Here is a 14,581-nt window from a genome sequence, read left to right as displayed (position 1 = left end):
ATCTTATCAAAGAACTCAACTACAATTTTTGCTTGTAACTAGTTGCAGCTGACTGTTTAGTTTGTCTTTTTTGTTAGATTCATGACAGTTATTTGTCAGACATTTTTAAATACAGCTATAATCACCAGTAGACATTAACTGACAGCAGCTGTGGTAACTCTCTGATGAGAGTATTGGTTCAAGGTATAAGCAGGGTTTCCATCACCACCTTTTGATCAATACTATAACACATAGAGGAAGTCAACTCATCTTCTGTTGGGTGCACTAATACACAGTGCCTGTTTTTATTTGTTTTTTAAAATATAAATAGCTGTGTAAAATGATTGTGATTTTCTTTTGAAGTTCTTCTCACGAGGATCTAGACCAGTGGTTCTCAAACCTTTTCACATCAAGGTCCCCTAAACACAAATTAGACCATGAACCCCCATTTCATAAGATTTTGTCCCAAAATTCCCCATTTGATATTTTCTTTTAGATGCGTCATTACAGAAAGTGTACGAAACCTATGACTAAAGTAGTCATACATTCTGTCGTTGTGTTACTTATGGATGGAATTATAGTGAAAATAAATTATTCCCTTTTCTGAGGACTCTTGGAACCCCTTCAAGAACCCCTTGTGAACCACTGATCTAGACTACCGCTAGATAACGTGCTGGTATACAGTATCTACGTAGCTAAAGTTAGCACGTTTGCAGAGTTGCTAGTGCTTCTTGATATTAACATGTATTAAGCACCTTGTAGACATAAAAAGCAATTCTCTGACATAAAAACACGACAGCTTCAGAAGTTGTCACCAGTCAAAAATAATTGCCTTCCATGCACACAGTGTATACAAATTTAATAAAATACACAACAAGTACAGTAGCCCACATTCACGTGTAAGCTCAGCTTATTTTCACATAAACTGCAGAGAGGACGACAATAAAATTACAAATACATTCTTAAAAAACTGTTTTTATAGGAACCTTGAATGGTTTTATGAAAAGGGACATTCCCTGTTGCACCACCGTTAACAGTTCATAAGACACTTCACTTTTGTATTTAACGTCACTGATATGTATTTCAGTTGCCTGTGATATTCAAAGAGATGTTCCTTATACACTAAATGGAGACATAAAGCTTCACTGTACAAAAGCAGACAGGACTCAATAGCTTAACAGTAGCAATTTGTTCAACAGCCTCACAAAATTGGAGCTTGAAATGTGTAAAATACAGACATCTAATTGACAGGTACAGTACACCATGGAAACACTTGAAGTCAGGTAAGCACTGATTTCCCCCCAAACTTCCACAGCAGTCAAGGACACATATTTCACCTAAACACAACAAGTCACAAACTCAAAAAAACACATACAAAGCAGATGGTTTTTGGTTATACAATGCATGTCTGGACACCTTTGTTGGTCAAAATAAATCACCTCTTGGTCATTAATCTGTGATAGCATCATCACACCTCTGGCAGGTGAGAACGAGTGGGATCATCTGACCTGTCAGTTACCAGAATCCCGCGGGTCGAGAGCACATTCTGACCCCCCGCACTCCTGGCTGATGACTGAGCTGTGAATGAGACTGCTTGACAGGGACTTGGGCCTGAGCTCACAGGTCAGGTAGGAGGTCTCCTCCAATTCAGTGTGCAGTGGGGAGCATTGCCCATCTGGAGGGCCATAGGCACTGCTGTCTGAACCCCCCTCCCTCTCTTCTTTGGACTCTTGGTTGGTGAAGTCCAGGGGCATACTACTCTTGGAGGGACTACTGGACACAGATGGACTCTCCTGTAGCGGTGGGCTTAGTGCACGCTGCGATTTTAAGTAAGGTTTGACATTAGCCACTAGGATTGTACTGTCCCGCTGTTCCTTTCCAAACGTGCTGAGGGTTTTTCTGCTGCTGCAGCTGATGGTGCCATAAATCTCTGTCTCTACCATGGCATCCATTCCCACAGGGATGAAAAGATTGGTGCGATTATCGGCGCTGTCTGCTTGGCTTCCTACCCGTAACTTTGGCATCCAGCATCTGTCAGAATGTCCCAGTGCACGACACTCATCGGTGCAGTGGACTGATTTGTCTTGCTCTGCAAAAACAGTTAAACATTTGTTATTGGACCCTGCTAGGGTAGGAATAAACAGCCCTGTAGAAAATAGAGATGACATTTTGAGGGATGAGCAAGGATAATAAAACACTCCAAACAAACATAAAACCAGTACTACTCTCATACTCCTACTTCTAAATATAGCATCTTTCACAATATATGTTATTTATCACTTGGACTTTTTCTGAATAAAAATTCAAGTGATGAATCAAGTGATTCAAGTAATCTTCACAACGCAACCTTGAAATAATAATACAAAACAATATCACACACAAAAAGAAAATTAATTTAGCTATTTTCCATCTGCTGGTCAATGTCGATGAGTGATTACAACTATTCATGAATCCTTTTCCTTCTGCTATTTCTTACAGATTGTGTAGGTGTTTCCTGGAAAATATCATCTGGTGCAGAGGAAGTGATGTGTTTTTCATTTACTTTTACAGCAGCAGCAGCAGCAGTTTGTGTGTGGGAAAAAGACAGAAAATCAACTGTGTGGTTTGCATGAGAAAGCGGTGAGCATTTTGTTAATTAGAGTACTGTTAGGTCTCATTGTTATATATCTTTTTATATTTTTCCAAACGAATGTATAGGTACAAATCTAAAAGTGATAATTTACTCAAATTAGATGACATTAAGATTCATCTCTAAAATTGAAAATCAAGGTGAAAATGGATTTTGGGACACTCCATTTGTAGCAGAAACACTCATTAGTTTAACCTTTAGTAATTCTTTTTAATTATTTTGAGGGACTCTGGTGCATAATCAGCAGCTCATTTGCGTTTCCTGCATTTATCATTTCACTTCTTAGTAGTTGAAGCATGTAATGACTTGTCCTTGCCACAATCTACTGTAAACTGTGGTGGAAACATAAAATTCAAGTCCCAATCTGTTCAACTGATAGGCTTCTTTTACAAAAATCTAGATATTTCTCATTATAAATTTGAAAGAATGAAAAATAGTGAGCCTCAAATATTGTCCACACCGTAATTATCAACTGAATACCATTAGACCAACACGACTAGAAGTAGAATTTCAAATCGAGATGTGATCGTTCGTCATTTCATGAAAAGAAAACACATAACCTATTCTTACAGACAAGACATCCATGATTGATGTGGTTCCCTGCTTAAGAAACGTCAGTTAATGCTGCACACCATGCCAGACACCACAGGGCTGTACAACATGTGATGTGACTGTGTGTTAGCATCAGTAGTGAAAAAGTGGAACGATGGTTAAGCCTCTATCTTTGTGCTGTAACTCAGTCTTTTACACTTCAGACCGCAGCTCACATAATAAACAGAAAGACAGTGACACATAGAATGAGCCAGTTTCCATTGTGTTAAGATGTAGATGTGTTAAGGTGTTTTTTTCTCTAGCTATTTCACTATGCTATCAAAACTAATTTGACAATGACACATTGAGGTATTTCATATGTAGAATCATGAACCAAAATGTCACACGTCTTTGTAAATGTGTAGTAAATAATAGTGTTCCTTCATTTGTTATACATGAAAATGAAGTAATTTAATTTGTGAAAGTATAAATGCTTCTGTTGACTGCTTTAATTGTGTTTTCCTTTGCTATGATTTTAGGGTTTTAATGAGTTCCTTTCCGCTAGTTATGCAAACAAATACAAATAATGATCACTGAATTGATCAGAATTTAGTAATTTATTCAGGTTTGCAAACATCCCCCATCCACCTAACTCAAGTACCTGACTGAAATGTGGCACTGATGAGGATGAGATATGAGCCCGCTACTAGGGGAAGCTCCACATGACAGGGCTCTTCCTAGAAGAACTAGGGAGAACTCTTTGTTCAAAGGCAACAGTACTTTCCTCACACTCCAGCCTCGACCAGTGTGCTGAGGGGATGCACAAACCCAGAGAGGAAGTTCAAACAAAAAAAAGATACCGCCTCTGTGCCACAACCCCCAAGAGATGTGAAAAGTAGCACCATGTGCCACAAATGCAATGTGAGTTTGCAGTACATGCAACCACTATCACATGCTACTTCTCAGGTCCATGACCCCCACCTTCACTCACACACACATGTACACAGACACACACACACACACACACACACACACACACACACACACACACACACACACACACACACACACACACACACACACACATACACACACTTGCAGTCCGTTGAAAAAATGGGACTGTTATCCTAGGATTGGACAGACATTAAATGACAAATAAGTCCTATTTAGGTTGCAATCCTCTTTATAGAACATTGTGTCTTTTATGTACATTGGATGTGAACACTAACTACCTTATTTGCTCTGCATTTAGATTGTTTTGATCTCTCAATAAAATCAAATCACTGTTTTAAAGTGAAAGACAAATCTTTTTTTTTTGCACATATTAAACCATGGAACCACCTTTATTAATATCTTCTTAAGATGAAAATATACATTGCCAGTCAAATGTTTGGACACAATTTCTCATTTAAGTGAATATAAAAGTGTGTCCAAACATTTGACTGGTAATGTATGAATTGTGCTGATTAACTCACACTGAGTGGTAACTCAAGGAGACTTATAAATAATACATTTTGTATAAATGTATAGAACAAATCATTTTTGACCTACTATACTTACATCTGTCAGGTGTAAATTACCAAACTGGTTGAGAAACATGGGAATTATAATTAGTATTAAAGTCCAACTGAAATTAGGTTGCATTTTTTTTGTCTGCTACAACATACATAATTGCTCTGTAAATCACTTGCTGTGTTCTCCTTTGAGAAAATCAGGAGGGAGAAATTCATATTTTAAATTGATTTGATTCACGCACATTCATAATGTTCTTTTATACATTTACAGATCTTTAGTCCTTAGTCCAATACAGCAAATGTTGCATAAAGCAATATCATGGTTCTGTTACAGGTGGAGCAGTCACACTGACTCTGGACAGCAACTCCCATTAGCTTCTCTGCTTAAATCAGCTTCTTGTCTAACATACCAACATGAACACATTGTCCTGCACCTTAGCTTTTTGAACAAGCCATTCACCGGAGGAAAAGTACACCACTAACGTCAGTCTCTATTAAGAAGGCTAGATAGAGCTGCTCAGCTGCAGCACATTAAACAGCATGTTAACGTACCTAATGTACCTACTTTGAAGCTGGTTTGGTCCTTGCTCTTCAAACTCCCTGTTAGCGACACACTGTTTACGACTTGTAGCTACAGCAGTTTGTTTGCTTTGTCTCTGTTCCATAAGATGTAACATTTGTAGTCTGCCAGCTAATGTCAGTCAAACACACCTCCACAGCCGACTGAGACAAGGAAGAGCATTTCTAATATTTATACCTAATTAATACTTAATACCTTTTCTATTCATTTTAATAATTCAAAACGATTACCAATGTATTTTAAAAACATGTTGACAGTATTTTTGACTGCAAAGAGAGCTGATGTGATTTCATTTGGACTTTAAAGTCTGTTTTGAAATAGTGTTACTGTCACTATTTACTTTAGCTACAAGTTTCTACAAGCCATTTTTACTTTTGAATAGAACTCATACCGTGACACACATGATTTTCTGCCTCCTGTCATATTATGTGAACTTATATTGTTACATTCTTAGCATAAACCATTCCAGTGCTATCTTTGTCAAGACTAAGATCAAGAGAAAATACGCATTTGAGTTCAAAATGCATTCTACATCAAAAGGGAGGACTAAATGATGGCTTTGATTTGGCAAAACCGCAACACAGATCCAGCATATTATGAGTGCTACGCTTTGAAGCATCTACACCCCAGATTACAGTTCTGTGCCCCGTACATTTGTCATTTGTGTTTTTCCATCTTTCTTCCAACACCATAGAGGAAAGTATTTCTTAGGCACAGATACATGAGGCCGGTACAATGAGCAAAAGCAAGGAGAAGCGAGGATATGCTGAATTCATTTCCATGGTACCTATCACCACTGCAGAGGAGCTAGCAGATGATGCTGATGCAAAGAGATGTATGTGCTTAGAAGGTTCAGCAAGAACACTGCAAGGTATTTTTGTCATTGTGCTATTGTGCCTCATTATTTATCCAGAAGTAATTGAAGGATAATGTCTGCATGTTGACATAACATGTAATTCCAAAGGTTGTTATTCTTTTTTTTTCCTGTCATAGAGGTTTATATACTCAAACCTTTATGATCACACACTACACTTTTTCTATAAGACACAATGTATAAATAAGCTTTTAACCACAGGTACCTATCTGAAAAAAAGTATGTATATATCAGTACTGTTAGTAACTATTTAATATTATTAGAAACAAAATAGAGGAGGAAGGCGATGAGAGAGAGGATGCTTTCATCTATTGTGCCTGTCTGGATTTCCATTTCCATTTTCTATTTCATCACTGAATAAAAAATGTTAAATAATAGCTCTTAAGTGACAGAGTTATACAATGGCTTTATATAGTCTGTTGCATTTACATAGTCACATAACAGAATCATGACAAAATGTCAAAATAGCTGTGATCTTATGGGAAAACTGTGAATGGAACAATAACATGCTCTCATAAAACAAAGAATCTGCCTGCCCATTATAAATAGAATCAGAGAAACCCTAGCAACATACCCACTGTGCATCTGGTGTCTGTGTGAGTGAATAAATATTCAGAGTGCATGATAGTGGAAGCTGCACAGGTGCATATATTACCTGTATCAAACCAGCCAGGAGACTAGAGGGATGGTAAAGGTGAAGACATAAAAGCAATACTACTTAACCCACAAGCTTTTGTGTTGGTGCATTTGGAACAAAAATTCTGTGGTGTCTCCATTTTGGATAATAGCGCTGTCTTGTCAAAATCTACAAAACAGTGGCTTTGTTGTTCAGTAAATGTATCTGCATGTGTGTGTGTGTGTGTGTGTGTGTGTGTGTGTGTGTGTGTGCGCGCGCGTGCGTGTGTGTGTGTGTGTGTGTGTGTGTGAATGCGGAAGTGAAAGACAAGGAGTGTTTGGGTTGCAGGGTGATGTTTTTGTGTGATCAGGTCGAAAGTATAATGCATAATGTAGATCTTCCATCTTGTAGTTAACAGACAGTGACACCATTTAATGTTCAACTGACCAAACCTGAGAGAGAACACTATTTACTCAAACCATTGGTTTGCTTTTTAACTACATTTCTCATATGCAAACAGGAAAGGCATTAGCACAACCTATTAATATAAAATGCAAAGGCCCATTTTCTTTGCATTTATCTTATCTTACAAATGCAGGACTATGAGTTAACTGACATTACTGTCAAACAGACGTCTGTGCTGCACATGTAAATATTCAGTTGCGCATGTACGAAACATCTCTTTCAATATCTCTCCATGTGATTGGCCTTAGAACTTCGGCTGAATCAGATTCAGAAATGTGCTGCAAAAAAAATGTGATTGAATTTACACCTCCCACAGAGTCAAGTGTGGTCTGCCATAATTCCTCACAGCACACACACATGTACACACACATTTCAAAAGTGAGAGAGAGAGAGAGAGAGAGAGAGAGAGAGAGAGAGAGAGAGAGAGAGAGAGAGAGAGAGAGAGAGAGAGAGAGAGAGAGAGAGAGAGAGAGAGAGAGAGAGAGTAGATTCACACATCTCTCTGGCAGCCACAAGAGTGTTTCCATTTCTGCCCTCCTGAGCATGCCACAAACAAACAGTTCATAGCAATGTAAATGGTGTGGAAAGTACTGCATAGGGACCTGATGACCAAAGTCATTCTGTTCCAAGGCTCACGCAAGAAAATGAAAACCATCACAACTTCACTCAAGTTCCCTATTATCTTTTATCTTACCTGTGAGAGGCGCTTTCATATTTTCGGTTTATATCCACAACAGCTAAATATATCAGTCCCTATCAGGTCGGCCAGGTTGCAACAGATTGACAATCATCTATGATTATACTCCTGGCAGTGTGGATTGTTTCATATTTGTGTGATAAAATTTTAACTTTTCTATTTTTGGTTGTAAAGCATAGCATCGCTCACAACACTGCAACCACGGCAAAATTCACTAATAACTGAGAAAATCTTCCAAAGCAAAAGGAGGAAACACTTGCAACAGAAATACCTGTCATTTTGCTCTGCAAGTGTCTATCATGCTTTCTTGTCTGTGTCGTGTTATTCGAGACATGCATGCAGCGAATTTGTGTTCAAATAATGACGTGATCAAAAGAGACCCAGACAGAGGTACACTTTGCCATGCATATGAGTTTGTTTGATGGCTAAATCAGACAGAAGATGTTTGAACATCATACCCACAGCCAATGGACTCTTTTATCCTTTTAAACTACCATCTACCTTCCACTCCGCCACCTTCATGTCATCTTTGCAACGCAGCTCTGGCTGTCTGCAATGTAAAGCAGCACAAAATAACGCTACCTGCTGCTACAGCATTTAATCTAATAAATCTGGATTTACGTACTTCATGTTTAAGATTTGTCTATGCTGGCTTTCCCAAAATGCTGGTGGACTTCCACTTAAAATACCAGTGAAATGCATGTATTTCCACAGTGCACAAAGCATAAACAATGTCTGGTACAAGAGTCAGTTAGGTATCTTCAAGATGTCAGGAAGAGAGTGTGTCCACTCACCCTGCTCAAAAGGCTGGCCATTAACTGCTGTTGCTTTCATCTTGAGGGCCTCCCTGGCAGACGTGTCGCAGTGTGAGCCTTTATTAGTATCCTGGTCACTATCAGCCTGGTCACTATCACCATGGCCACTGTCTCGGAGGCTTGCTCGTTCTGCATCCTTAAATGTTGAGCTGCAGCAGAACAGAAGGAGGAAAAAAAACTTGCCATTACCTCTGTGTGAACGCTCATATTTGATAGCCATAGTCAGCTGGCTTGGTAAAAGGATGAGGAAGCTAAATGTAGTGGTCAGGAGGCTTTTGGATAGAGCTCTTACCTTTGAACAAATGGCTGCCTGCTGCCAGCATAATTGGGCTCGGAGGGGAAATTTTCAGTCTAGAAATGAAAGGCAAATAATATTTTGTATTGGCCATGTTAACATTTTAAAGATATTCCAACAATAGCATGATTGACATGAATGAAATACTCTTGGCTGGTTTTCAGAAGTGTATATCTTTATTGTAGTACCTGAAACATGTCAATAAAATGTGATTTTAGCCTCAGAGCACCTGACAGAGATGGTGGCATGATAAGAACATATCTCCATTGTGACCATATGCGCCTCTTTGGCAAAGCCAAGGAGTAAAGCATTAGTCACTGTCATCAGCATCCTTTTTCCCCTATCTTGAGAATAATGTGTTTGTGTTGATCACACCCACATACCCTAGTGACTGGTGACAGTGCCAGGCCTTGTCATCTGTGTTATCATCTCCAAATGAGACTGTCTGTGAGACTGTCCTAGATATTTACATCGTTTACAACGGATAATTCTGCTGTGCTACACAACAGTATGCTGTCAAATTAGCATGTTAGCTGGCTCGTGTATTCAACCCTGCCATCTCTACAAGGCAAGGCTGGACCCTATTAATGGCCTTATCGTGCCAACTTTGGATGTGGATGGGTGGACCTGGCCCGTATTTGTGGAGAGCGAAAAATGCGATTGTAAGGTTATGCTGTGTGCATCTAGCTGTCTGGTGCACATCGGTTCAGTAATGTGATCGGACAAGCTGCTCAAACACCTGTCCAATCCCACATTTCAGGCAGAGTTTTGTTTTCACTCTAAAGCAGTGAATCTGGCGGGGTCACTGCAGCCTTGTTCAATACTCACACTGTTTGCATGTCTAACTCAGAGGACTTTCTGATTATGCAGACCACCTGTACCATTTTGCAAGAGAAGAAATACAATGGAGCCATTTTTAGAGTGATTTCACAAATGCAGATAGAAAAAAAAGCACTTTTTAGTAAAATGCCGCTTACACCACATATAGTGGACTGCAACACTAAGTTGCCAGATTGTGCTTTTTTTGCAGACAATATTTTGTAGTTTCATGGCAGAGAAGGCGAAAGTGATGATGATGTGTGTTCACAGTGACAGTTTGTCTTTTTCAGTCGATTACTTTTCTTTTGTCAGATTTGTATAGCAAAGCAGCAAGTGCAGATAAGCAACAATAAAGGGCAGATAAAGAATACAGTATCTCCTTACCTGTATCACTGACATCCTGTTCGCTGGAGTGTCTTTGCTAAGCCCAGCAAAGCTGGAGTGGCAACCTGCCCTGGGGACTGTCAGGCTGTTTGTGGTGGTTTTCAGGTACATGACCTCTGACCGGGGCAGCGTGAGTGGTAGAGGGCTCTGGTAGTCAAAACATATTGGTGAAGTGATGAGCGAGGGGCTGCTCACCACGTTCATCCGGCTGGCGGAATCTCTCTCCTCCATCTCACTCTGCACCAGCATGATGTCACTCTTGTTGATCCTTTTCTTCTTGCCCTTCCCCACTGGAGGATTGGAGTACTCAGCCATGCGGCAGTTATAATTCCCAGTCTCCTTATCTTGATGCTTGGACTTGACAGCGATGGCGGTCATAACTGCTAAGAGCATGACAGAGATAATGCAGAGGGTAACTATGAGGGGCAAGGATACGTCCCAGTGCTGCTGCTCCCCACTTGTGCTGGAACCCCCTCCTGTTGCCGTTTCTGTGTTCGCCTTAATGATCAGCTTAGCCACAGCAGATAAGGGGGGCTTGCCATGGTCAGTTACCTTCACCACCAGCTCAACCACTGGGGTGACCTCCTCCCATAGAGTGTGTGTAGTTCTGACCTCTCCTCCCACTGGATCCATCTCAAACAGGTGGTCGTCATTTCCTTCTGTGATCTCATAGGTCAAATGTCCACTTTCCCCATGGTCATGGTCTACTGCTTTCACAGTAGCCACAATATATCCAATGCCTACATTTCTAGGCACTGGGATTTCAGCTGTATCATTTTGCAGGAGGGGCAAAATAATAACTGGCAGATTGTCGTTGACGTCAAGCACATTGACCCTGACTGTAGACGTGCTCTCCATGTGAGGAGAACCTCCATCTTTAGCTTGAACTTTGAACTCAAATGATTTAGTTTGCTCATAATTGAAAGACCGTGAGGCATATATGGCTCCATTGGTGGGATTAACAGACACATAGGTGTACACTGAAACATCTCCTATATGTGATGGCAGGATGGAGTATGACACTGTTCCATTTCTACCTACATCTGGGTCATGGGCCAGAACAGAGCCCAAATACTCCCCTGGGATGTTGTTCTCAGGCACCTGTAACACATACATTGTCTTTGTAAAACGTGGCGCATTGTCATTTTCATCCAAAATTTTCACAGTGAATGACTTGGTGTAGTTCAAAGAAGGGATCCCATTGTCTCTTGCCACAATTGTAACATTGTATTCATCTTTCATTTCCCTGTCCAAGGGTCTGTCTGTGAGCAGTGTGTAAAAATTATCATTATTTTCCTGCAGTCTAAAAGGTACATTTCCTAGCACCCGACACTGAAGCTGACCATTTCGGCCAGAATCTTTATCTGTCACTCTGACCAGTGCGATGACAGATTCTGGAGGTGCTGCTTCGCTGATGGCTCCTTGCCGGACAGAAACAAAACTTATTATTGGCGAGTTGTCATTTTTGTCAACCACTTTGACAGTAATTTTACAATGGCCTGGTATGGGGTTTGGCCCAAGATCCTTAGCCTGCACATCAAACTCTATGATTGGATTTTCTTCATAGTCAATTTCCCCCTGGACTTTTACAACGCCAGTATTAGGGTCAATGGAGAACAAATCTTGTATTCGCTCAGATGCATATCCAGTAAAGGAATAGACCACCTGCCCGTTGCTGCCCTCATCTTGGTCAGTGGCATTTAAATCAATGAGTACTTTTCCAGGAGGGGAATTTTCTGCAATCTCTATCACATAGGAGGATTTTTCAAAAACTGGGCTATTGTCATTCGAATCAGTCACTCTGACATTGATTTGCATGGAGCCTGATCTGGGATACTCCCCACCGTCAATTGCTGTGAGGAGCAGGGTGTGATGACTCTGATCCTCCCTATCCAGAGGTCTCTGAACCACCAGCTCTGGATATATAGTCCCATCACCCCTTACTTTTAAATCCAAAGAAAAGGTATTGTAATCATCTCTTGTGACCTGGTAGGTTTTTATCCCATTTTCCCCAGAATCTGAGTCATGTGCAATAGTCAGAGGGAAGCGTGTCCCAGCAGCTGCGTTTTCTGAAATATCAATATTAACGTGATCTGAAGGAAAAATTGGCGAGTTGTCATTTATGTCCTGTATGTCAATCTTAATCATGCATATTTCCTTGTCGTTGGCAAACACCTCCATGGAGAGCTGGCACTTTGGGTTGCGCCTGCATAATGTTTCCCTGTCAATCCTTTGTTTGGTAAAGATTAGTCCACTCTCCGGGTCAACATCCACCAGATGTGGTGCAGAATTCTCCAGTACTCTGAAGTTAGATTTTTTCCCTCTCTCCATGGTCCCATATCCGGCATCTTTTGCTATATTACCTATAACAGTGCCAGGTCCTTGCTCCTCTGGGACAGAATAATTGAGATTTTTCAATGTCAGGGCTTTAACCCACAGCAGAAAGAAAATGGGTACAGAGAGACGCATCCCTTCAACTGAATATGCGGTAGTGGCAGACAGAAAAAAACCTCCTTGACTTTCAACCTGTTGATTACGGCAAACCTAGAGGACTAAATCCAAACTAGGCGTGTGGTTGACGCCGATCTCACACTAATTGGGTATCAAATCGATTTGTGAATCGTTATCTTGTTTAAATCGGTCAGATTTTAACCTCTTTCACATTGCCGTGCGGCTATGATGAACTCTTTCTGTAAACAAAGATGACCGCCCGACGACACCTAATGCATGAATTAAAGATCAAATTCAACATAGTGTACCAGAAATGCTTTGTTTTTCCTCATGGGGAGACTTAATGAATAATCGATGAGTATAAAGTATTAATATTCCCCACTGCATCCAAGGTTAAAGCGTTTGAATCTCTGTGGTGAAGGTTAGACCGTAGCTTACAAAAGCGCATTGCCCTCATGCGACATCTACACCTAGGCTACAGCAAATACTGACATGCCCGTTCAAAATGCAGCATTGCCCGATGTTACCATTCACAATGCATTTACTTTTTCTTCCTGTGCGGCACACTGTTGCATATGGGTTCTGCTCGCGTAGCATATACAGCCTGCCCGTGCCACAAAGTAGGATACAAGCGGGATATAGAGCTGTTACTCCCGTACAACCTTTTGTGTTCCCGTCATTCAAGAGCATCTGTAGCACGGCTGCGACTTTTGCCCGATGATTGTCCTATAATCAGTCCAGTAATCCCATAATCCAGTCCAATTGGACCCAGTACTCTCGCATCCTTCATTCGGACAATTTTCATCCGCACTGTCCCCGTGAACGTTGCCAGAAAAACGCAAACAAAAGGTGCTGGAAGATTTCAGATAATCAAAATTAATCGCTTTTTCCTGCGCTCAGTTCTCTCCGCGTCAACTGTTGAAACCTGCTCCCTTCGCAGTGAGATCTGACTGGAATCCTCTCGACGCCTTTAAAGCAGACTCCGGTGTATTTCTTGGTGCATTTAACATAGTTTCTGATCGTATTCCAGCAAATGAGTGAACAGTGACAGATCTTGCCTTGGGGGGGTCTCTCCAATAGGTCTGGCAAGATCGCATGAAGAAGGGCTGTTCTAGTGCTACGTGATTCATTTACTGATGTGCGCGCACAGAGCAGCAGCATCACAGGAGGAACGTGCTTGTGGATGTTGCTCCTAATACATGTGGATGTGAACTAGGGATTATGAATAGATCGATTAAATGTGTTTGGCTGGGATGTAGTAGAGGCAGTAAGGACTTGACAAGTGGTCATTCAAGAGAAGAAATTGATCAAATGGGCAATATGGCTTTTAAAATAATGTAAAATGAAAGCTGACAAGAATACCTGGTCCCCCCCCCCCCCCCCCCCAGAACTGAATTTAAGATCCTTATCAGTAATTGAAAACAATACCACCTTGTACCTGTATTGTACCGTGTTATCATTAGTTTTTAGCAGCCAAGAGACAGAATACTGTAAAAGACAGACTGTGGGTGTTTTCAGGATAATCTCTGTAAAGGACACAGAAATTGTTAATGCTCCTCAAAAGAAAGAAAAGGAAAAACAAGGCTTATTTCACAACTCAAATATCACTTCTGTTGGTATAACCTGCCTTCTGCAGCTATCACACTTGCCTTCAATGGCCTATCCACATCAATCTCATATCTCATATTAAAAAGATGGACTGACATTTAGTTCACTCAGCATTTCAACAATATGACATTTGCATTTTTATTCTCACTTGACCAGATCTCAGTGACGCATGGTGCTCCGTGGTGATGCAGGTACCTTATGAACATACCTCTGAGAGGAAGCAGTGTCAACCTTAGAGGCCAGGATCAGTGTGGCCTGGCTCTTCATTTAATTCCATGTTGCCCAGGATTTAAATCAACCTTGAGTTGTCCCTGAGTTCATTTC

The 14,581-nt window shown here is 40.7% G+C and overlaps 1 protein-coding gene across 1 annotated transcript; it reads right to left on the bottom strand.

Annotated features, from left to right (window-relative positions):
* Positions 1-1,490: 1,490 nt before the first annotated feature.
* Positions 1,491-12,667, bottom strand: LOC133993072 (protocadherin-17-like). Its single transcript, XM_062431916.1, has 4 exons — positions 10,199-12,667; positions 8,993-9,051; positions 8,680-8,849; positions 1,491-2,068 (listed from the first exon to the last, which is right to left on the bottom strand). The coding sequence occupies exons 1-4, from the start codon at positions 12,665-12,667 to the stop codon at positions 1,491-1,493; spliced, it is 3,276 nt and encodes a 1,091-aa protein (XP_062287900.1).
* Positions 12,668-14,581: the final 1,914 nt, after the last annotated feature.

This window comes from Scomber scombrus, chromosome 13, assembly GCF_963691925.1.
Source record: "Scomber scombrus chromosome 13, fScoSco1.1, whole genome shotgun sequence".
In the NCBI taxonomy this organism is placed as follows: domain Eukaryota; kingdom Metazoa; phylum Chordata; class Actinopteri; order Scombriformes; family Scombridae; genus Scomber; species Scomber scombrus.
Note: the sequence above shows the minus strand (reverse complement) of the source record. Positions and strands in the feature narration are given on the sequence as shown.